General features: G+C 47.7%; 1 protein-coding gene across 1 annotated transcript in view; it reads right to left on the bottom strand.

The window, feature by feature from the left end:
- The window catches only part of PRSS12 (serine protease 12), a 68,522-nt gene extending 44,113 nt beyond the window's left edge, over positions 1 to 24,409 (bottom strand). The window contains exons 1-4 of the mRNA XM_029077120.1: positions 24,358 to 24,409; positions 23,157 to 23,189; positions 4,224 to 4,362; positions 916 to 1,094 (exon numbers count right to left, since the gene is read on the bottom strand). Of these exons, the coding sequence (XP_028932953.1) occupies positions 916 to 1,094; positions 4,224 to 4,362; positions 23,157 to 23,189; positions 24,358 to 24,409 (403 nt within the window). The remainder of the gene's footprint in view (positions 1 to 915; positions 1,095 to 4,223; positions 4,363 to 23,156; positions 23,190 to 24,357) is intronic.
- Positions 24,410 to 25,350: the final 941 nt, after the last annotated feature.

Below are 25,350 nucleotides of genomic sequence, written 5' to 3'. Positions count from 1 at the left end.
GAGGTAATTGAGGACTTGCCCAAGGTCACACAGCAGACAATCATAATAATAATTCTGGTATTTGTTAAACGCTTACGACGTGCCAAGCTGGGGTAGATACAAGCAAATTCAGTTGGTCATAGTCCCTGTCCCAGGTGGGGCTCACAGTCTCAATCCCCATTTTACAAATGGGGTAACTGAGGCACAGAGAAGGAAAGTGACTTGTCCAAGGTCACACAGCAGACAGGTGGCAGCGGCGGAATTAAAACTCAGGTCCTTTTAACTCCCAGGCCCATGCTATAACCACTGGGCCACGTTGCTTCTCCAGCTTAGTACAGTGCTCAGTACAGTGCCCGGCACATACTAAGCACTTAACGAATGCCATAATAAGTGGTTGATAAGTACCATCATCATTATTATTGGTATGTTGGCTATCTATACAAGGAGAAAAACAATCTCATTACTGTTTCTCGTTTCCTTTAAAATTTATTCTTACTTGCCTCACTGGGCCCTGACAATAAACAAATTTTGTTCTAACTAGGAAACGCTTCTAAGGGGTCAAAGTAGTACCATACATCCTTCACTAAATATATTTTAAATTCTGATGATTATCTGATAAAAATACAAACTCTGTCTTTGGATATGAGGGTCAATTATAATGGTAATCACACACAGCGGGTGTCCACCTGAAAATCAGGTAGCAAAGTATGTCTGTGAAAGGGTTAAGATATTTAAAAAATGCAAATTGTGCTACAGCTGTTAGCTGAATCCGTCCTATGGAGAAAATTTCCAAAGAGGAGAATTTGATGATTTAATGGTATCTAAATTCATGGCAAGCCAAGTTCTAAATAGAATATTTTTACTACTGGCCGCCACCGACATGTCTGAATTGTTTCAAGTGGTCTGACGGTTGTTAATAAAAACAATGAGTCTTACCCCCGGAGAAGTTACATGTGACAGCGGCTGCCATTTTCTGAGGACATGTCCCATCCTGCCAGACGTCTTTTTCACAGAGCAGTATATTTTCTTCATCCCCACGGCAACGGACACTGCTCCAGGAAATCGGGATAAGGCCCAATCCTGAAAGTGGTGTTTGCTTGGCTATGCCTCTTTCTCTAGGAGAATAAAGACCGATGAGAAGCCATCAAACTTAGAAATAAACACTGAAGCAATTGACAACTGGGGGAAGGGAAGAATGAGAGAATAGAAGTAGGAAGGGGAAGAGGTCAAAAGACAAAAATATAATTAAATGGCATTTTCCAGGCAATCAAGCAAAGGCGAAATCTGGCCAAACCCACTGCAACATTATTCTGTTAATTACAGTCTTGTACTTCTATTACTTTTCTTGTTCAGCCATTCTTGCCATTTAAATGTATTAGTACATAACTTTTGCAGAAAAATTGTTTTAGCACATAGCCTCTTTCCCCGGAACAGTATGCTAAATTCATCTATCTGACTACTCGTATCCCTCTTGTGGAGAGTGAGGAAGTAGGAGGAGGTTTGGCAGATTAAAAAAAAAAATTATTGTGCTGTAATTATTATTACAGCAATACCAATAAAAATAATAATAGTACTTGTTAAATGCTTTCTATCTGCCAAGCACTGTAATAAGTATTGAGGTAGATACACGGTAATGAGGTTGGACACAATCCTTGTCACAGGGAGCTCAGAATCTCCATAGGAAGGGTAACGGGTATTTAATCCCCATTTTACAGATGAGGTAACTGAGGCAGAAAGAAGTTAAGTGACTTGCCCAGGGTCACACAGCAGGGTTTAGAACTGAGATCCTCTGACTCCTAGGCCCTTGTCCTTTCCACTAGGCCACATAGTGATCTGGTTACATTTCTCACAAATGATTCCAAATGTTTGAAGGAATAAGAAAATCTACAATAGCCATATAATGCAACAGTCTCAAGTTGGAATCTCAGAAAGGATCACCAAACTCCCAGCATCCAGATGGGCTGGCTCCAATTTTCTCTCATCTAATCCATGTATTTTTTTTAACACTTGGCTTGATGCATACGGATTAATATTAAATATCATTAAAAGTTTAGGTGCTCTGATTGGCACTCTAATGTCTGGAAACACTGCACTGGAAATATGAGAAAAAATCAAATCACATATTTGAAGAATGGTTAAAATGCAGGTTAAAAGGCAGAAAATAGAGAAGCAGTGTGGTTCAGTGGAAAGAGCACGGGCTTGGGGGTCAGAGGTGAATCCCTGCTCTGCCACTTGTCAGCTGTGTGACCGTGGGCAAGTCACTTCACTTCTCTGTGCCTCAGTTACCTCATCTGTAAAATGGAGATTAAGACTGTGAGCCTCATGTGGGACAACCTGATGACCCTGTATCTACCCCAGCACTTAGAACAGTGCTCTGCACATAGTAAGCGCTTAACAAATACCAACATTATTATTAGAAAATTAGGTTAAAATGAAGAGGAAGTTAAATAATGATTCCCAAATTATAACTGTTAGGACATGTGATTTTGGATATCAAACCACGGAGACTTAAGCGCCTCCCGGACACCCGCAGCATCTCTCCCCTCCAAAGGCCACATGACTCCTCCACCTCCCTATCGCGGCTCTCGGCATCCTCCTCTCCTGGACTGCCCTTCTGCCTCTCCAGGATCCCACATCGGTTCTCTCCTACCTCCCTTCGGAGCCTCCTTCCAGACCCGCCTTCCACCACCAAGGCAGGACGGAGAAAAGCGGCCACAGCTTGGTTCCACCTCCCCGAAACCTCCGGAAGACTGTGACAGCTGCCGCTGTGGTCTCTGAGGCCTGAAATTCTGCTCCCCTAGCCCCAGTATCCTACTGATCTTTGTTTTTATCTTCTGTTGTCTTAGTGTTTTGTTTTATAGCTCCTTAGGAACCTGTTACTAGTCTCCCCACTCCTTTTTATTTTTAGATTCTAAACTCACCAAGGACAGAGACCATGTCTCACTCCCATCTGGGTATTCTTTCCTAGAGCTTAGTTCAGTGTTCGGCACACACGAAACACTTCGTACTATAATTACTACTACTAGAAATTATTTTCTATGCATTCTATCAACTGGAGCCCGAGAAGCTATAAAACTGGCTCATATCCCACCTTGAACAGATTCACCAAAAAGCCAAAGCCTCTCTAAAGTGACAGGGACAAAACAAAGCAGACAGAGACAGATGGGGGAAATGTGGAGGGAAGGGAAAGAAGGCGAGGGAATGATTTCAGAGCTCCAGAGGCGCAGGGGCAGGGAAGGAAGAAAGCAGAGATGAGAAGCGGTGTGGCCTAATGGACAGAGCACGGGACTGGGAGTCAGAAGGACCCGAGTTCTAATCCTAGCTCGGCCACTTGCCTGCTGCGTGACAAGTCACTTCACTTCTCTGGGCCTCAGTTCCCTCATCTGCAAAAAGGGAATTAAGAGGGTGAACCCCATGTGGGACAGGGACTGTGTCCAATCTGATTGGCCTGTACCTACCTCAGCGCTTAGTTCAGTGCTCGACACATAGTAAGTGCTTAACGAATGCCATAAAAAATAATACAGGAAAGGGAAGAGACCAGAGGTGAGGTGTGATACAGGTGAGCTGGGGGGGGGGGCTTCCCAGGAAGCCCCATATCACAGTTCTCCTTACCACAGGTTCCCTGATTGAGCTCCATATAGCTTTAGTTCTGGGACTCTCCCTCCTCCCCTGCCACCCCAAGGCAACGCAAGTCATGGAGGTGAGTTCTCTGCCCTAAATAAGGCAACAACTCCAGCTCCTGGGCAGTGTCATCTGAAAACTGACAATGTTGGGGACAGAAGAAAACAACGACTCAAACACAGCACCAAAGTCTGACCCAGGATCATCCTCAGTCATGGTTCAAGCTCTTTTAGACTGGAAGCTCTGTGTGGGTCCGATCTGATCATCACGCATCTACCCCAACACTTAGCACAGTGTTGGACACATAGAATTTCACAAATACCACAATTATTGTTTTTCCCATCCCTAAATGCCTTTTTCCCTCTAACATCCCAGACAGAATTCATCAACACCCATCACCGGACCTCATTTTCTTGTTCAGCTGGTAGGGTTTGAGAAATAATTGTGGATGAACTAGGGAACCAGTCTTTCCCATTCAGGATTTTTGCTTTTAGAATTGCGCTTGAAAAAAAGCTCTTCCTTTTTCCCACCCCCAGCAAATCCTACCCATGCCTCATCTCCAATACTCTCAGCATCAGCACTGAACTGAATATACCGACTCATTCGGGGACCTGGAAACTCACCCAAGCTGCAGTTGGCGACACACGACGGCTGCGCCGTTATCATCCCACTGGCTGCTGCAGATGGTGCCCCAAACTTTGTTGGAATATACTTCGACGGTCCCTTCGTATTTGTTCTTGCCTCCTCGGAGTCTCACTGACCCTGAGGGGAAAATAACCACAATACTCACTTATGACAGCAACAAAAAAATATTTGAAATGTCACTAGAGCTGACAGCCGAGGCAGCCAACCCAAGTTTGGTGGAATCCAAACCTCCACCTAGAGTTTCCTTAGGGATTGAGAAATCTGTTGTGAATCAGGGTCTAGGAAGCAGGACACTATCTACCTGTGAATTCCAGGAAAGCAGAATTTGTCAGCCAAGTACCAGCTCTTGGCTTACAATGAACACCAGAGTGACGAGTATTAATGGTTATGTAGCTGAACTATTACACAGGTAGGTAATCCCCCCAGTCATTTTTACCATCTGGATTTCTGTTTCAATTTCGTGGCATCAGAGCTGTGTTCTCTATTTTGTCATTAACTCTGTGACTTTGGGCCAGTTACTCCGAATCTTGGTTTGTCAATAAAAAGATTAAAACATCACCCCGAAGAGGTCACAGGTGAAGGACCGTAGAGTTACCAGCGACGACCGAACGAGAGGGAAAATGAAAGGAGTGTATTATATTGTGGGGGTTTTCATTCAGTAGTATTTATTGAGCGCTTACTATGTGCAGAGCACTGTACTAAGCGCTTGGAATGTACAAGACGGCAACAGATAGAGACAGGGTCTGCCGTTTGGTTTTTATTCCTTTAGGGCCACGGCTTGCCTGGCTTTAGGTCTTCGGTGATTTCTTTTCAAACACAGGCACGTGGACTAATGTTTATTTTCACGAAGGTCTCCAAAATACTGTGACCCCTCCTTTTTTATCTAAGATGGAATAGAATTGTGCCTTCAAGGAATGGGGTAAATCTACCGATGGTATTTAATGAGCACTGTGTAGAAAAAGCCTTCCTTCTTAGCTTAGAGGCTGATAAGGGCTAGGCCCAAATCCAGCTCAGAGGGGTCTCCGAGTCCTTTCCGTTTCAGGCCAGAGCCCCACCAAGTGGGGCTCACAGTCTTAATCCCCATTTTACAGATGAGGTAACTGAGGCACAGAGAAGTTAAGTGACTTGCCCAAAGTCACACAGCTGACAAGTGGAGGAGCCGGGATTCAAACTCATGACCTCTGACTCCAAAACCCGTGCTCTTTCCACTGAGCCACGCTGCTTCTGGTTCCATCCATAGACCATTTGGGTGAGGCAAAGAGAACTTGAGGTCCAAGCTGCCTTGATGAGAAATTTCCAACTTCTTGAGAGGGAACTTCTCCACACTTCAAGCCTTTCACCTCAGGAGCAAGGGTCCCTTTTCATCCTAGTCTCATCTCTTCTTCCCCACATTCATTCATTCATTCATTCAATAGCATTTATTGAGCACTTACTATGTGCAGAACACTGTACTAAGCGCTTGGAATGGACAAATCGGTATCACATTCCCTTTCCCTACCCTCCAGATCGGATCCCATTCTCTATCACCTAGATCCTTCCCACCAGCTCATTCTTGCCGATGTTCCCAGCTCTCAAAACTGGGCCTTTTCTAAGGAGGGGCCCTTTTGAGAACAAAACTAAGACACCAACCAAACTCCAGGACAGTAGAGAAAGGAGTTTGTAGGGACAAAGAGGGATCCTAATGAAAAGGGAGAGCCATGGAGGGGAAATAGGTAAACTTAACACCCTATGCCCCCCAAAACAACACTTCATAGAGTCTCATCACTGAGTGTAACCAAACTCCTCTTTAACCTGTTGATAATTCCACTGGACCCTGAAATAAATTCCATCCACTTAACCCTCCACTGGGTAAAAAGGTGTTTCTTTGGGTTTTGAATCTCCCACCTTCAAATTTCCACAGGGGCCCAAGGGTCCTGGTGTCGGGGGATTGGAGAACAACAATTCCGTGTTTATCCGGGCATCCCTCTATGATTTTATAAACTTGAATCATGCTTGTCAGCCTTCACCTTGCTAGATTAATGGGAATCCATTTGATTGTAAATTGCTTGAGGTCAGGAATCACACCTTTTACTAATGTTCTCGTGTAGGAGACGCTAAATTGCTTTGATGATGATGATGATGACGATGATGTAAGCCCATTGTGGGCAGGGAATGTGTTTTCCAATTCTGTTATACTGTATTCTCCTAAGCATTTAGTACAGTTCATTCAATAGTATTTACTGAGCGCTTATTATGTGCAGAGCACTGTACTAAGCGCTTTTAGTATTATTACAGTTCTCTGCACACAGTAAGTGCTCAATAAATACGACTGATCTACCACTTCTCTAGTATTGGACTCTCCCAATCTCCCTTCTCTATACCTTCTCCAATAATTTGACATTTCCCAAGATACAGCAACCAGAACTCTACTCAGTACTCTAGATGCCGAAATATCAGGATAAAGCCATGCTATTTGTTTGGTTTCCCTCCCACGCCCATCTTCACAGCCACTGCTTAAATAGCATGTTGCTTTTTACCTTTCTTTCCTCCTTCCCTCTGATTTAAGACTTGAAATATGTAAATCGCACAAGTGCTTTTGCAGTGAACCCTATAATATTATGCATATCACAGATGCCAGTAGAATAATCCTGGCCAAAGAATGCTCTTGTTCATAGTTATCCACAAACAAAACACTTCTTGATCTACTTAAAGTGAATGAGCAAGCCCTTTATTAGGTCCCTACAGAATATTTTCAAGAATCGGTGGAAACAAGCTTTATAGCCATGACAAGGAACTGAACCAGTTTTATGCTAGATAGACTTCTACAGTGTTTTTCTACACTGGGAAAAGGATTACAGCCTTCTTCGCAAGTACTTCCATAGTATCAAGCAGTATGAGAGTTGAATGGACATGCAAGTTGAACCACCAGGATGAGTCATTAAAATGGTGGCGGGACATCTACTAATTATTTGCTTCTATATAATACCGGACAGATAATCAGTGCCTGGCTGTCAGTTTGGGGCTCCCACGTGAAATCCAGCACTGAAACAGGGTAGGGAAATGCTGATGTCATCAGCCCCTTGTTTGTAATTCCCCTGCCTCCGGGGGATGTGACCCCATCTCTTCCCCAGCTTTTGTTTTAGCTCTCGCTGACTAAAGGGGCCGAACCAAGAAGCAAGCTTGGCCTAGTGAAAGGCAGCGCGGTCTAGTGAGAAGAGCAGGGTGGGCCCGGGAGTCAGAGGACCTGGGTTCTAATCCCCGCTCTACCACTTGTCTGCTGTGTGACTTTGGGCAAGTCACTTAACTTTTTTGTGTCTCGTGTACCTCAGTTGTAAATGGGGATTGGATACAACCCTTGTCCCTAATATTCGTTCATTCATTCAATAGTATTTAATGAGCGCTTACTATGTGCAGAGCACTGTACTAAGCGCTTGGAATGTACAATTCGGCAATAGATAGAGACAATCCCTGCCCAATGACGGGTTTACAGTCTAAAACCTTATAGTATCCATATTTAAAATGTAAATTATGGGGAATTTGATCTAGATTGTATCCAATCTGATTATCTTGCACCTACCCCAGCACTTAGTACAGTGCCTGTCACATAATAAATGCTTAGCAAATACCATAAAAAAATAAAATAAAATTCAGCCCTAAGGCTAACCCATTTCAGATCCAGAGCTGGCCTGGCTTCCTCCACTGAGTTCTGGCCTCCAGTTTTTCAAGCTATTGCTGCTCGTCTGAAGCCCCGATACCAACCACTGCTGTTTCTCTGACAACAAAATGTGTTAGGAAATGCTGGATTCATTTGGCTTACCATATTCTTCCACTTCGAAAAGAATAGGCTATCATCCAATTTTCTTTAAACAAATGAATAAAAATTGTGACACTGAAAAAAATGGCTTTCCTTAAAATGATTAAAGAGTTCAATCTGTGCAGAGCTCTTGCAAAATCATCCCTCCCACTACCAAATAGCCTGAAGGGGAAGCCTATCTTTTTTTGAATTTAGTTCCTTGGAATTTTGAATACCTTATCTTTTAGACAAACAGCTGCTAAGTGATCCCAAGGAATCAATTCATCTACAAGTACGGTGGGGGTTTTTTTAATATATTTAACTCTGCTGGTACTGGTACTTTGGCTAATTACATCTGATAGGATAACCACTTGAAAGAGGAGGTCTTCTAAATTTTCAGAATGATAATATGCTTCCAAACTAAACTACAATGGAGGAAAAGGGGAAGAAACTTTTGAGAGTTTTAAAATGCTTTGTATTTCTAATTTGTGTATAGAGAAAGCAAAGTTTTTAAAGTCCCCAGGAGGTCTAGCCATCAAACTCCAGAAGATAGACAATAGGGCAGATTTATATACCCATTAGGCTTCAAATACTAATTTGTACAAAATATTAAATCACCAAGATTACATCTTCGAAGACTCCCCCCCCCCCCCGCCAGAAAGTTATTTTTTATTTTGAAAAGGAGAATATTACTGGGTTATGACTGTCCCAAAACAATTTACTTTCTATATTCAAATCTTCACCACAGGTGCTATTTAGGTTATATCAGCTTAAATGAGATGGAAAAATGAGGCGATTCTATATAATTCAGAAAAATAAACAGTTGCAGGAAAAATCATTGTTTTAACGACGTTTGGAGGTAGGGCGGAGAAAAGGGGACTGGAAATTTTCTCGGAGATATATTTTTGGAAAATACTATATTTTTCACTCACTCGATCAATCAGTGGTATTTATTGAGCACTTACAATGGGCAGAGCACTATTAAATTGGGAGAGTACAAAACTAGAGACTTGCCCACAAGAAGTTTACAGACCATTCATTCATTCAATAGTATTTATTGAGCGCCTACTATGTGCAGAGCACTGGACTAAGCGCTTGGAATGAACAAGTGGGCAACAGATAGAGACAGTCCCTGCCGTTTGACGGGCTTACGGAGGGGAGAGAGACATTAATGTGAATAAATAAATTACAGACGTACATAAGTGCTGAGGGACTGAGGATTGGGTGATATCAAGTGCTTTAAAGGGTGCACAAGTGACACAGAACTCACTGAAAGTAAACCAAACTAAAAGATTTAAAATAAAGGAGAAATGTACTACTCGATCTCACCTTGATGGAGATTAGTTAAGGTAGCTGAACGATTAGATAACTGGATGAAATTGGGCATGTCCCATTAAGTTGGGCTTCCCAAAGATCGGGGTAGTTGAAATCTAGGAGCCTGAGGTGGGGTTTGTGGATCAGGGCTGTATCCACACAGAATTCCCTGCAGAAGATCCCGTGTCATTTATCTAGCCCAAATAGGTTTGCTCCAGAGGGACGTGCCTCTTGCGGGAGAATTGTCTCAGCACAACTCGGCCATTTTCGATGGCTACACAGCACAGGGAACATATAGGGTTAGAAGTATAGAGAGTTGCCAACTCTCCCAGCTAGAAAAGCTGCTCCTCAAATGGCCTGGGGAGTAGCTGTCCTCATTAGTGGTATTTATCGAGCGCTTTCTGGGTGCAGAGTACTGTACCAAGTAATGCTACTTTAAAGCATTACATTAGAGAAGCAGCGTGGCTCATTGGAAAGAGCCCGGGCTTGGGAGTCAGAGGTCATGGGTTCTAAACCCGTCTCCGCCATTTGTCAGCTGTGTGACTTTGGGCAAGTCACAACTTCTCTGGGCCTCAGTTGTCTCATCTGTAAAATGGGGATGAAGACCGTGAGCCCCACATGGGACAACCTGATCACCTTGTATCCGCCCCCCCCCCCAGCACTTAGAACAGTGCTTTGCACATAGCGCTTAACAAATACCAACATTATTATTAAATCACTCGATCATCTTGCCCCTCCTACCTCACCTCCCTACTCTCCTACTACAACCCATCCCGCACACGTTACTCCTCTGGTGCTAAGCTTCTCGCTGAACCTCAGTCTCATCTGTGTCGCCACCGACCTCTCGCCCACGTTCTGCCTCTGGCCTCGAACGCCCCCCACCCCTCCACCCCCCAATCAACAGACAATTACTCACCCCACCTTCAAAGCCTTATTGAAGGCACATCTCTTCCAAAAGGCCTTCCCTGACTAAGCCCTCTTTTCCTTTTCTTCGATTTCCTTCTGCGTCGCCCCGACTTGCTCCCTTTTTCATCCACCCTCCAGCCCCCACAGCACTTATGTACAAGAGCCCGGGCTTGGGAGTCAGAGGTCGTGGGTTTGAATCCCGGCTCTGCCCCTTGGCAGCTGTGTGACTGTGGGCAAGTCACTTCTCTGTGCCTCAGTTACCTCTTCTGTAAAATGTGGAATAACTGTGGGACAACCTGATTACCCTGTATCTACCCCAGCACTTAGAACAGTGCTCTGCACATAGTAAGCGCTTAACAAATACCAACATTATTATATCTGTAATTTATTTATAGTAATGTCTGTCTCCCCTCTGGACTGTAAGTTCACTGTGGGCAGGGAATGTGTCTGTTGTTGTATTGTACTCTCCCAAGTGCTTAACAGAGAACTCTGCACATAGTAAGTGCTCAATAAATATGATTGACTAACTGACCTTACAGTCTAGAGGAGCTCACAGTCTGTCTCCCAGCTCACCCTACACATGGGGATGCCCAGGGCACTCTACTTATCTCAGCCTTTACCCCTCCCCCAGGCTTAACATAAAGCATCTACTCGACATACGCTTGTATGCTCTCACTCCGCAAAATTATCTCATGGCAATATCTCTTAATACATACTGTGGCCTGAGGAAAAGAGAGCGACTAAGAGGATGATAGAAACAGCAGGGCTTCGGGCTCCTCACAGCTTAGACCTGCCGTCAGAAGTCACCGAGAAGCCTGTTTAGTATTCTGAAAACAACACTTCTCTTTAAAGAAATCATTCCAAAATGAAGCTCTTTAATCACACGCTATACAAATCCAACATACCAGGGGAATATTGAGGCAGCGTTGACTCTCATCAGTAACAGTTGGAGTTCAGGACTAATTGCTCATATGCTACTCACGTAGACTGTATATTCTGCAGACTCTAAGCTCCTCGTGGCAGGAATCCCGTCTACCAACTCTGCCGTATTTTACTTTGCCAAGCTCTTGGTACAGTGCTCTTCACACAGTAAGCGCTCAATACATATCGCTGATTGATCATATGGACGCTTTTTGAGAGGAGAAAAGACTGGATCATAATTCTTGGAATGCCTTCCAGGTTAGCTAGACCATTTGCTCATTCCCTCCCTTTTTTTTCATTTTCCCCGACCGATTGATTTTCTCCCAACATTCTCTATCCACGTCTCTTGCCTTGGCACTCGCCCCCTCTGCCCGTTTCTCAATCTGTTTATTCTTTTCTCATGAATGTATCCGTGCATTTGCGTCTGAGCCTGTATGGACCCCACTTGTGGTCTCTATGTGTGCCTGCTTCTAATAATAATTATTATAGTATTTGCTTGCATCCACCCCAGCGCTTAGTACTGTGCCTGGCACAGAGAAGGGAAGTGGCTCCGTGGTGGGAGCGGGAGTGGTGGAAGACTCGGCCTTAAAATATTAAGATACTGGACATAGAGGTGCTCTGTGCCCCCTCCGTGTCTGTGTGACTGTGTGTCTGTGTGACTGTGGGCAAGTCACTTCACTTCTCTGTGCTTCAGTGACCTCATCTGTAAAATGGGGATTAACTGTGAGCCTCACGTGGGACAACCTGATTACCCTGTATCCACCCCAGCGCTTAGAACAGTGCTCTGCACCTAGTAAGCGCTTAACAAATACCAACATTATTATTAACATGAACCCCGTCACCCTTCCCATACTTAGTGGCAGCGTCTGATGTTCATTCATTCAATAGTATTTATTGAGCGCTTACTATGTGCAGAGCACTGTACTAAGCGCTTGGAATGAGCAAGTCGGCAACAGATAGAGACAGTCCCTGCCGTTTGACGGGCTTACGGTCTAATCGGGGGAGACGGACAGACGAGAACGATGGCGATAAATAGAGTCAATCTGCTCGCAGCACAACCTAGTGGAAACAGCACAGGCCCTGGAGTCAGAGGACCTGGGTTGTTATTCCAGCTTGGCCAACTGCTTGCTGTGTGACCTCGGGCAAGTCACTTAACTTCTCTGTGCCTCAGTTCCCTCATCTGTAAAGTGGGGATTAAATAAATACCTGTTCTCCCTCCTACTTAGACGGGGAGCCCCAAACGGGACAGGGACTGCATCCAACCTAATTAACTTGGACCAACCCTAGTACTTAGAACAGGATTTGACACATAGTAAATGCTTAACAAATACCACACACGTGGAAAAAAAAATTAACCCACCCCAGGGATGGCTGTGGCACTATACTCTTCCAAGCACTAAGTACAGTGCTTTGCACAGAGTAAGTGTTCAATAAATACTACTGATTGATCTGAACAGACATGGCACTTTCTTCCGCGCTTAGTATAGTACTCTGCACATAGTAAGCGCTCAATAAATGCTATTGAATGAATGAATGGCTAAGGAAGAGGAATCTTGAAGAGACATGCTTCTATCCTTCAATTCTTCATCAGACCTAGCAGAAAACAGAGCCTCCCCAGCAGAGAAGGACCCTGAAGGTCAACCCAGAGGCTCCACGCTTCCCTGAAGCACAAGAGAAAACCAGGCATGCTCTCAAGAGCCACGATCAGGTTGTGGAACGTATCTACCCATCTGCTCTGTTTCACTCTCCCAGGCGCTTAGTACAGTGCTCTGCATACAGTAAGAGCTCAATAAATATGTTTGATCAGATGAGACAACTGTCCTCCCTATCCCGGAGACTTATCCTGAAGTGTCAGGGTAGAGTTTTCTGAGACTGTGGGAGTCAACAGGGGTCGTTCTGCCCCTTAGGATATGGTAGAAGCCCCTCCAAGTGCTTCTGCCATATCAGCCAAACCAGTGACAAAATAACTGCCTTAATCGAGCAGATTTATTGAGCACTTACCGTGTGCAGAACACTGTACTAAATGCTTAGGAAAGTACAACATAACAGAGTTGGTAGATATGTTCGCTGCCCACAACGATATAGGCTAGAGGGACCTAAACGTTTTACAGAGAATAATTTTCCGGTATAAATGACGCAGGAACTCAAGCTGTGCTTATGCTATGTCTCTTGGAACAAAGGAAAACCAGCTTGTTAATGAATTCACTCGGGAGTGAGAGCTCCACGCATTGCATAAAAAGCACAGCCCATGGAACATCAGACAGGTTTCCGACCACGCTGACACATTTACATGGACCCACAAAACCCTGCTGTAGTTTGACGGATCACTTGTTTCCCACATTTTGTATTCCTGCGTTAGCTATCCAAACGCAAATGGCATTTCAAAATCACTCTTTAAATACGAAGTGTTGGGGTTACAGCGGAGAAAACTGCAATCCAACTTAATTTTCCCCTATTTGGCAAAGACCAAAAAACGTTAGGCTGGGTTTTTTGTGGGAGTGGAAAGGTGCTGAAAACTAGAAAAGTGGTCATGATTCGCAGGTCGTTAGCATATCTTCACCCCATGAGAATCACATAGAGCTGAACTTTCACGGCCTTCAAAAGAGGCTAAATTTCAATAACATTGTAAAGTGTATTTGTCATTTCCTTCAGCATAACAGAGATAACCGGATTCTTAAAGACAAAGTAAATGTTGCCTGGATTCCTCAATGTGCCAACCATCTGTGTGTAACTTAACAATGTGCTCACTGTATCAAAGCAATCCCCACTCTACAATCCAATGCTTTTGCACTAGCTAGCAACAACAGAGATTTGCCTGTCCATTCACAAGGGACAAATATTTAAAGAAGTTGGGAATCCCATCCATCACAGAAGGCAAAAGACACATTTACTATTAACTAGAGGAGAAAAAAGCCCACTAAAAAACAGGAGATGAAGATTCAATGAATGGGTTTCACTCAAGTTTGGGAGACAGGCAGAATGGGTAAGAAAAAAACATAGGGGGAAAAACAAGGAATGAAAGTAACAAACACATGCACTCGGACTCAGGGTAGATACTGTTTTGTTTGTGCTCCTAGTTACGGATCTTCAAAGACAGTTTCACCCTCGAAGTTATTGGCTGTGGCTACATGCTGTTTATACACAATTGAGTGATGTCCCAAGACAAAGGTATTTCATATCTGCCATCGACCTTTAAAGTAGATGGGTTTATAGTTTGGAAGTTCGGGCAAGGAAGGATATCAAGCCCGGTATTGCCGAGACTTGCTCCCTAACACCTGTCACGTAGACTCAGGATGAAACACGGGAAGAAAAGATTTTTAAAAAAGCAAAGGGACAGCTCTCAGCCAACTTTTTAATTAACATCCACTTCAAGTAACAGATGGGCCTCAAAAGATTCAGCTAGTAAACAGCAGTCGTGTCCCAAATGTCTCCTTATTCCACCCTAATCCAGAGAGTCAGAGGGATTTTCCAAAGGACTTTCCTTACTAGACCAAGAGCTGTACAAATGAGAATGACCACGGGACTAAACAGGGATGAGAATCACTCTCTCTGGGTCAGGCTTGGCTACAAAGGCCATTATTTGTGCCAGTGCCTCTGCAAAAAGTGTTGGTGATCTCCTTCTTCAGGGCTAGGGTCTACGGAAGGCTCTCTGCAGCTGAGCTCCCTCAACCCGAAAGAAGAGGAGATCCTATTGTGCACATTACTGTAAATGTGTGAAAAGTGATGTCACTTCCTCTCTCCTTCCAGCTGGTTGCCTGAATCTTGCCCTGACAGGCACACCAAATCTTCCCTGCTCCTCTCTTAACCCCACAGGCTACACCCCATTTTCCAGTAGCCTGACTGGAAAATAATAATAACCATGGTATTCATTAAACACTTACTAGGTGCCAGGCACTGTACTAAGCACTTGGGTGGATAAAAGCAAATCGGGTTGGACACAGTCCGTGCCCCATGTTGGGCTCCCAGTCTCGATCCTCATTTTTACAGACGAGGTAACTGAGGTCCAGAGAAGTTAAGTGACTTACCCAAAGTCACACAGCAGACAAGTGGCAGGGCCGGGATTAGAACCCATGACCTTTTGACTCCCAGACCTGTGCGCTCTGACCACTGTGCAATGAAATTTGATTCCTACGGCTCAAGGCCACCTAGTTTTTCCCTCTGTGTAAACACCCTGAACCAGCACGGGTAGGTGACAGCCTGTTTCTACAGCTGGTGGAGTGAGTAATAACAACAATAACAATAGTAATAATGATATAGTTGTGGTATTTGTTAAGCGCCTACTATGTGCCGGGCACTGTATTGAGCACTGAGATGGATACAAGCAAATCGAGTTAGACACAGTCCCTGACCCGCAGTCTCAATCCCCATTTTACAGATGAGGTAACTGAGGCCCAGAGAAGTGTAGTCACTTGCCCAAGTTCACACAGCAGACCCAAGATTAGAGCCCAGGTCCTTCTGACTCCCCGGCCCGGGCTCTATCTGTAACGCCGGAGATAGAGGGAGGGATACGAGAGATGCAGGAGAACAAGACTGGCCCCGGGAACACAGAGAATAAAAAGAATAATTGTGATCTTTATTAATGCCTGAATCCTTGTTAAGTGGATCTCTAAGTAAACACGCAGTATACTTAGCACTGGTGGGGGGATAAAAAAAAAAATCAAGGCTGGCCAAGTGTCTTTCCCATATGGGGCTCACAGTCTAAGTAAGAGGGAAAACAGAAATTGAATATCCATTTACAGATGAGGAAACTGAAGCACAGAGAGGTTAAGTGACTTGCCCCAGGTGACACAGCTGGCAAGTAGCAAAGCGGAGATTGGAACCCAGTCCCTTGACTCCCAGGCTAGTTCTCTCCACCACTGCACCAACAGATGATATTTCCATCCTTGGGAACTAGGATAACTCAGCCTGTAAGTTCCTCACGGAGTAGGTGAGAAAGACACGACCTTTCCTCGTAGCCATACAGGAAGTTAGTCCTGGATTCTGAGTGACCCAGAACTTGGCCTGAGAGGAGTAGCCCATCCCCGAGCCCAGCCCTGGGAAACGTGCCCCCAAGTGACACGTTACTCACAAAGTTCACCGTCGACGGCGAAGACGAACGAGATCGAAGTAATTAATTTTTAAGAGAGACGACTTTCTGCCCCAGGAAAATGTGCTTAGTCACTAAGTCACTATCCCAGAACTTTCGACTCACGCATTAGGACAAGGATCAGAATGGGTTTCTGTGCCAAGGTGTGATGTCACTTAATCCCCTGTAAAAGTAAACAGAGAGGATAAGCCCCTGAGATGCCTGAATCATTGCTAAGTGGATCACTGTCACCGTAGTCGGGGAGTGGTGTGTAACTTGGGAGGGCCCCATGGAGAGCTGCGAGGTCAGCTGGCACCAGACAACCGGAACCAGCCTAATGGGAAGGAGGCCACCTTCCAAGCACTCCACCAGAACGCCCACCATCTCCTTCTTCTCTAGCCAGGAGGACGAGGAGCAACGGCGACGCGTGGCCGCCTCAACTCCCCCGAGACCGTCTCAACCTTCGGAGCGTTAGAGAGGCCGGGGCTGGGGCTGGGGCATATTCCTTATTCCTCTTGTGTCATATATTCTTATCCCCGTCTCACACTGATGTTGCGTTTTTAGCCTTCCTTAGACACCTATCACCCCTCTCCCCTCGTTCTTCGAAGATGCGTCTCTTGAGGGTGGGGGACCGTGTCGAATTTTTCCTTGGCACTTTGGGCCAAGTTAGCACTTACTAAATATCGGTACCGCTGGCGTGATGACAGTCTTCTCTTCTTATCTTATGTTTACAGTAGAAGGAGACAAAACCCCAAGAGACATCCATGGGGGGGCAGGACAAAATTCGGATAGTGAATTCTCTTCCTCTCCTTTTGTATCTTTGAAAAGAAGTTATGGGAAGAACAATGTTGTGGGCAGAGAACGTGTCTGTTATACTGTTGCGTCGTACTCTCCCAAGCATTTAGGCTCAGTGCTTAGAACAGTGCTTGGCGCATAGTAAGCGCTTAACAAATACCATTATTATTAGCATTATTTATTACAGCGCTGCCCATCCAGAAAGTGCTCAATAAATAAAATTGACAGAAATACACATCTGATCTCCAGCTCCCCCCCATTTGCTGGCAGCAGCAGTGATTCTCTAAATCAGGCACCAGCCAACAAAAATAGCGATCGTGCCGAACGTCAGATTTGCCTATAAGACTGTAAGTTCCTTCAGGTCAGAGAATGTGTCTCTTACCCCACTGTGTTTTTCCGAGTCTTCGGTAGCGGGTTCTACAAGAGAAGCGGGTTCTAGAGAAGCGGGTTCTAGAGAAGCGGGTTCTACAAGAGAAGCGGGTTCTAGAGAAGCAGCGTGGCTCAGTGGAAAGAGCCCGGGCTTGGGAGTCAGAGGTCATGGGTTCTAATCCCAGCTCTGCCACTTGGCAGCTGTGTGGGCAAGTCACTTAACTTCTCTGTGCCTCAGTTACCTCATCTGTAAAATGGGGATTAACTGTGAGCCTCACGTGGGGCAACCTGATGACCCTGTATCTAACCCAGCGCTTAGAACAGTGCTCTGCACATAGTAAGCGCTTAACAAATACCAACATTATCATTATTATTACAAGGTAGATGCTTAATAAATACCAATGATTGACGGGAGAGTTAAGGAAAGTAGCTCTCTGAGGGCTCCCTGAGCCCCCACTGTCAGCGTGGCTCAGTGGAAAGAGCCCGGGCTTGGGAGTCAGAAGTCATGGGTTCTAATCCCGGCTCTGCCACTTGTCAGCTGTGTGACTGTGGGCAAGTCGCTTCACTTCTCTGGGCCTCAGTCCCCTCATCTGTCAAATGGGGATTAAGTGTGAGCCTCACGTGGGACAACCCGATTACCCTATATCTCCCCCGGCGCTTAGAACAGTGCTCTGCACATAGTAAGCGCTTAACAAATACCAACATTATTATGTCTAAATCCACAATCCCAGGCCAGCAGTTCCCTAGACTTCTCTCCCTTCCCGTGGTGCTGTGGCCACCCACGAAGACTAGGCTGGTGGTACGGGGGAGGGAAAGTGGAAAGGTCCAGATCTCTAGTGCTGGCCACTTGCAGTGGTCACACAAAGCCGGCCAAGACTTTATAACCTAAAAGCGACTTCACCACTCCAAGAATGGGCACCAGACCCCTGTTATGACCAGAAGCTCGGCGTGCTATTCCCCGTCACGTAGGCCAGATCGGCATTAACTGGCACTTTAGCTCTTAGGAAGATTGAATGCATCTCCCATACAGCTGGTCGGGGCTAATCGAGCTCACTTAAAGCTGGTAAACTCAGTCACGGAACCTACTGGATACAGTTGCCAGAATGCACAGTATTCCCACCTACCTCATGGGGATAAACGGTAGAAGGAGCGAGGCGTTTTTGCTCACTCATTCTGTGACCTGAGCGGCCAAGCAGTCTCCACCTAGTTACGTTTTATATTCTGTCGGTTTCGACGAACCACCTTCTCTCCCGGCCTCTGTTGGTTCTTTGTCAAAGGCAACGTGGTTCTTTGCTGTGTTCAAACACCTACTACTTGCATTACGCAGTCTCTTAGGTATTTCCTTGCAAAGAGGTTGGGCTGGAAAGAGTTAGCTGGGGAAAACGGCAGTCCTAGGTGTTGGGACTAATGTTTGACTTAAACGTCCGTCACACTGAGAGCTTTCCAAAATCGAAGTCTAGAAAGTTTTTTTTTTTTTAAATCAACTTTTTTTCCTCAAGGTGACCCCCCCCAAAAAAAACCTTTAAAGTTCTAAAGATCAGTTAAATTAGAAACACTAAATTAAAGGTTAAAGAAAACAAACAAAACGGAATGATTGTCTTGTTTCGTGTATGTGTTTGTTTAGGCTGGGTTTATCTAGCCCTCGCTCCACCACCACCCCTTTCTACCTAGTTCAGCTAATGAGCCAACATAAAATGTAGTTGTTATCACCCGGTAAAATTGCAGCACATTGTTCTACAAGGTAGTAGGCACCGTGTTTTAATACAAAAGGATGCCCTCCTACAGTGAACAGTGAATTACATTCAGGGCTCCCGGTTAACCTCAATTTCCTATCACTTACAAACACTTCTGTGTTGTCTAAGAGAAACCCGGACAGAGAAAATGCTTCTTTCCTAGAATGAGGATAATTAATCCTAATCCTTCCTTCACCTTTCCAACTCCAGACTTGCACCCATCCCAGAGATAAATGAAATTGCTCTGGAAAAAAAAGTAACATATGAATGCTACTAGCAGAACAGTGCAACTATAAAACACTTCCATCTATTTGCTGTTCCCCTGAACATTTGGTCCATTGTATTGCTTTCCTCTGTAAATATCTGCAGCCAGACCCTGAGAAAGGAGGTCTGATGGATTTTTACATTAAGGGAAACAGCAAATAGATGGAAGAATAGTCTACCGGGTTTTATTCCCCTAAATTGCCTACAAAATTCCAAGAAATGTGGCTTCCGATTTCCACATAGTAATTGTCGCCTAGTGAGCCATTCAAGAGAAACTGATAAAATAGCAGTTAACGGTGGGGGTACAGTAGGAAGCATGAAGTTTAAACCCGTTTTTCCTTTTGACTCTTCCAAAAAAGGAAAAGTATTTCTTCCAAGGAGTCATAGTTTCTACACATTAATGTTCATTTCGTGCAATAAACTGAGCAAAGCACAGTGGCGCGTGGATGACATTGCAAGAGAAATATAAGGCAAAGAACCCTACCCTCAATCCGAATGTGTCTGCCAACTCGGTTCGATTCTGCTCTCCCTAGCGCTTAGTACAGTGCTCTACACGGTAAGCACTCAAATATGATCGATTATTTTCACAAACTAATTTTAGAGTGTCTCTTAAGAATCCTCTTTTAAAGGGCATCAGAATTTTCAGACTAGAAGATGAAACCAAATAACTTAATCATAAGAAGCTAAGTTCTGATCAATGAAAACTGAGCAGAAAGTAGACCACAAAGACCTGAATACAGATTTTTCCAATCTAAAATTCAACGGGTAAAATAACGTCTTTTTTACAATCAAATATCGCCTGCAGCCTATCCATGGATAGACAACTAATGAAACGATCGATCCAGTATAAAATCCACCCATTATAAACACGGAATGCTCAGAGAAGACTCAGACAGGAAACCATTATTTGAATCGATACCCTGCACCGGTCGTCTTGACAATCCTGCATCCTGAAATAGATTCTGCAGTCACCTTAAATGAGATCAGTGAGGATGGGGGGGGGATTTTGTAGATCTCATCATCATGTATTTTATCCTGGCGTTTAGCACACCAAGGAAGCGCTTTAATAAAGGCCAGAGCGATTACTATATGTAGTCAATGCATTTGTTCTACAAGTCCAACACCGGGAACCCAAACCGAACCTTGATCTTCCCAGGACTCCGGAGCCCAGGTCCCAACGCGGACACGCCAAGCTCTCTGCCCACGCAGATGGTCCCGACCGGGCAGCGGCCTACGGGAACACTGTCAGTCAAGCAAAAAAATGCTATTTATTGAGCGCTTATTGTGTGCAGAGCAGTGTATTAATTGCTGGGTAGAGTATAATACAGAAGAGCTGGTAGACATGTTCCGTGCCCACCCAGCCCGTAGGCAGCACCAACAGCATCCCTTGGCATGCTTGTTCTGACACGGAAGAAGCCGCACACCGCATCAATCTCAGCACTCACACCGTCCCGGACATACACAAAAAATAAACAGAAAACAAGACAAAACCCCCAACATTCAGCATGTCCACCGGGGATCCATCAGCCGGGACTCCGGATCGATCAATCGATCAATCGGTGGTATTTATCGAGCGCTTAATGCGTGCAGAGCACCGTACTAAGCACTTGGGAGAGTACAAGTGGGTAGAACACGGGTATGGGAGTCAGAGGACCTGGGTTCTAATCCCGACACCGTCACTTGTCAGCTGTGTGACCCTGGGCAAGTCACAAGCGTGGCTCAGTGGAAAGAGCCCGGGCTTGAGAGTCAGAGGTCGTGGGTTCTAATCCCGCCTCTGCCGCTCGTCAGCTGCGTGACCGTGGGCAAGTCACTTAACTTCTCCTTGCCTCAGTTACCTCATCCGTAACATGGGGATGCAGACTGTGAGCCCCACGTGGGACAACCCGATTACCTTGCACCTACCCAGCGTTTAGAACAGTGCTTGGCACATAGTAAGCGCTTAACGAATATCAAATTATTATTACTGTCAGCTCTTCACTTCTCAGCCCCTCATCTGTAGAACGGGGATGAAGACCGGGAGCCCCACGTGGGACCTGAACCGCGTCCAACCTGATCGGCCGGTGTCCACCGTCCATCGGTCGGGACGGTTGCCTGGCACAGAGTAAGCCTTAAGAAAGAATACCTTTTAAAAAGGAAATAGAGCTAGTAGACGCTTCCCTGCCCACCCAGCCCATAGGCAGCAACCGTTGGCATGCTCGTTCCCATGCACACCACATTGACCTCAGCACTGACACTGTCCCTCGGCCCTGCAAGGAGAGAAGGAGAGAGAAAGAGAGAAAAAGACAGAGAGAAGGGAGAGGGAAAGGGAGAGAGAGAGAGGAGAGAGAAAAGGAGAAAGAGAGAAAGAGAGAGGGAGAAGTAGAAAGAAGGGAGAGAGCAAAGAAGAGAGGGAGAAAGAGAGAGAGAAAGAATGGCAGCGGGGCTCAGTGGAAAGAGCCCGGGCTTGGGAGTCCGAGGTCATGGGTTCGAATCCCGGCTCTGCCACTGGGCAGCTGGGTGACTGTGGGCGAGTCACTCAACTTCTCTGTGCCTCAGTTCCCTCATCTGGAAAATGGGGATGAAGACAGTGAGCCTCCCGTGGGACAACCTGATGACCCTGTATCTCCCCCAGCGCTTAGAACCGTGCTCTGCACATAGTAAGCGCTTAAACAAATACCAACGTTATTATTATTCAGGGAAAGAGCAAGGAAGAGAGGGAGAAAGACAGGGAGAGAGAAAGAACGGGAGAGAAAGAGGGAGGGAGAGAGAGAAGCGAGGGAGAGGGGAGAGGGATAAAGAGAGAAGGGAGAAAGTGAGGGAGACAGAGAGAGAAGCGAGGGAGGGGGAGAGACATAAAGAGAGAAGGGAGAAAGTGAGGGAGACAGAGAGAGAAGCGAGGGAGGGGGAGAGACATAAAGAGAGAAGGGAGAAAGTGAGGGAGACAGAGAGAGAAGCGAGGGAGGGGGAGAGACATAAAGAGAGAAGGGAGAAAGTGAGGGAGACAGAGAGAGAAGCGAGGGAGGAGGGAGAGACATAAAGAGAGAAGGGAGAAAGTGAGGGAGACAGAGAGAGAAGCGAGGGAGGAGGGAGAGACATAAAGAGAGAAGGGAGAAAGTGAGGGAGACAGAGAGAGAAGCGAGGGAGGGGGGAGAGACATAAAGAGAGAAGGGAGAGAGAGAGAGAAGCGAGGGAGACGGGGAGAGACATAAAGAGAGAAGGGAGAAAGTGAGGGAGACAGAGAGAGAAGCGAGGGAGGGGGAGAGACATAAAGAGAGAAGGGAGAGAGAGAGAGAAGCGAGGGAGACGGGGAGAGACATAAAGAGAGAAGGGAGAAAGTGAGGGAGGGAAAGGGAGAGAAAGAGAGTGAGAAAAAGGGAGAAATAGAGGGAGAGGGAAAGAGAAAAAGAACGGGAGAGAGAAGAGAGGGAGACAAAAAGAGAGAGAAAGAAGGAGAGAAAGGGCGAGAGAAAGAAGGAGAGGGAGAATGAGAGGGGGAGAGGGTGGTCGGGGAGGGGAGTCCCCGTTTCTCCCCGGGGTCCCGGGGGGTGATAGGGGGGTGATGGGGGAGGGGTGTGTGTGTGTGTGTGTGTGTGTGTGCGATGAGGGGACGGGGGGCGGAAAGTCCCCCCCCCGGGGCGCGCTTCTGCCCATCCCGGCCGTTGGGGAGGGAGACCCCCGAGGTCCTACGCCCTGCGCCCTGCGTTCTGCGCCCCTCCGGCCCTCCCTTCTCCCCCCTCCCCTCCCGCCCCCCGCCGGGCCCCCCACCGGACAAGCGGCCGCCGCGGACACTGACCCGGAGGCCGAGGAGGAGGAGGAGGAGGAGGAGGAGGAGGCTGGGCGGGCGGAGGAGGCCGGCGCGGAGGAGGAGGAGGATGAGGAGGAGGATGAGGATGAGGAGGAGGACGGGCGGGCGGGCGGAGGCGGAGGGGGAAGGAGCCCCCGGCGGGAGGGGAGGCCCCCAGCAGCAGCCCCAGCCCCAGCCCCAGCCCCAGCCCCAGCGCCCACAGCCCCGGCCGCATCCCCACGCCCGCCCCGCTCCCACTCTCCCACGCACGCTCCGCGCCCCGCCACCCGACGGCCAGGGGGACGGGGCGGCCGCGGGGGAGGGGGCCGAGAAGGACACCGGGCGGGGAGGGAGGGAGGGAGGGAAGGAGGGAGGGGACGGGGCAGGGCAGGGCAGGGGGGGGAGAAGAGGGGAGGGGCGTAGAGGAAAGAGGAGGGGGCGGAGAAGGCAAAGGAGGAGAGGGAGGGGGCGCAGAGGGGAGGGGAGGGGGCGTAGAAGGAGGTGGGGGAAAGAGGGGAGGGGGCGTAGAGGGAGGGAAGGGGCGTAGAGGAGGAGAGAGGAGGGGACAGAGGGGACGGGGCGTCGAAGGGAAAGGAGGGGAGGGGGCGTAGAAGGAGGTGGGGGAAAGAGGGGAGGGGGAGTGAAGGAGAGGGGAGGGGAGGGGGCTTGGAAGGGGACAGGAGGGATATGAGGGGACGGGGCGTAGAAGAGGAGGGACAGGGGAGGGGAGGAGATGGGAGAGGACGGGGCTTGGAAGGGGACAGGAGGGGATATGAGGAGAGGGCTGGGGAGGGGAGGGGGCGTGGAGGAGAGGGGAGAGAGTTAGGGGAGGGGAAGAGGACTAGAAGGGAGGGGGAGGGAGGAAGGGGAAGAAGAGTAGAAGGGAGGGGAGAGAAGGAGGGTGGGGAAGGGAGGATGAGGGGAGGGGGCGTAGAAGGGCAGGGGAGAGGAGAATGGGGGAAGGGGCCCCGAGCGCCCCCCGCCCCAGCACTGCCTTTCCCGGGCTCTGGGTTCGGGTCCGGGGGTGGCCGAGGTCCCCCCCGCCTCCTGGGGGGAGACCCCAGCGGGCACCTGCCCGCCACGCTGGGCTCTGCTCTGCTCTGCTCTGCCCCTGGCCTGGGCACCCAGGTCAACCGGGTTGGACGGGCCGGGCCCCGCCATCCGAGGTCGGACACTTGGGGTGGACGGGGGGAAGAGCTCCCTGACTAACTGGACACCAACTGCTCTTGGTGGACCCAGAACGGGGCCCGATATGGCCACATTGCGCTCTCCCGAGCACTGGGTGTAGCGCTCTGCATGCGGTAGGCGCTCACGAAACACGATTGAATAAATGAGTGGAAGCCCAAGACGTTACAATTGGCTTCCAGGGAGGTGGCAGGGCCTCGGCCCGGGGGATGCTCTTGGACGGGAGACCAAACGTCACTTTGGGGTGGTAGAATCGCTCACTTGTCTGCGTGCAGGGGCTGGACCACGGTCCCCCCAGAGACCGTGAGCTCGCTGTGGGCGGGGATCGTCTCTCTTTATTGCCGTATTCTACTTCCCCAGGTGCTTAGTGCAGTGTTCTGCACAACGCGGGTGCTCGGTAAATACGAACGAATGAAAACCCGAGACGTTAGAATCGGCATCCGAGGAGTTGGCGGGGACTCGGCCCGGGGGATGCTCGTGGACGGGAAGGCAGACATCACTTTGGGATCGAAGAATCGCTCACTTGTCTGGGCCACGGTTCCCCCCACACACATCCCAACAGACGGGGAGCTCGCTGTGGGCGGGGATCGTCTCTCTTTATTGCCGTATTCTACTTCCCCAGGTGCTTAGTGCAGTGTTCTGCACAACGCGGGTGCTCGGTAAATACGAACGAATGAAAACCCGAGACGTTAGAATCGGCATCCGAGGAGTTGGCGGGGACTCGGCCCGGGGGATGCTCGTGGACGGGAAGGCAGACATCACTTTGGGATCGAAGAATCGCTCACTTGTCTGGGCCACGGTTCCCCCCACACACATCCCAACAGACGGGGAGCTCGCTGTGGGCGGGGATCGTCTCTCTTTATTGCCGTATTCTACTTCCCCAGGTGCTTAGTGCAGTGTTCTGCACAACGCGGGGTGCTCGGTAAATACGAACGAATGAAAACCCGAGACGTTAGAATCGGCATCCGAGGAGTTGGCGGGGACTCGGCCCGGGGATGCTCGTGGACGGGAAGGCAGA

Source organism: Ornithorhynchus anatinus, chromosome 12, assembly GCF_004115215.2.
Source record: "Ornithorhynchus anatinus isolate Pmale09 chromosome 12, mOrnAna1.pri.v4, whole genome shotgun sequence".
In the NCBI taxonomy this organism is placed as follows: domain Eukaryota; kingdom Metazoa; phylum Chordata; class Mammalia; order Monotremata; family Ornithorhynchidae; genus Ornithorhynchus; species Ornithorhynchus anatinus.
Note: the sequence above shows the minus strand (reverse complement) of the source record. Positions and strands in the feature narration are given on the sequence as shown.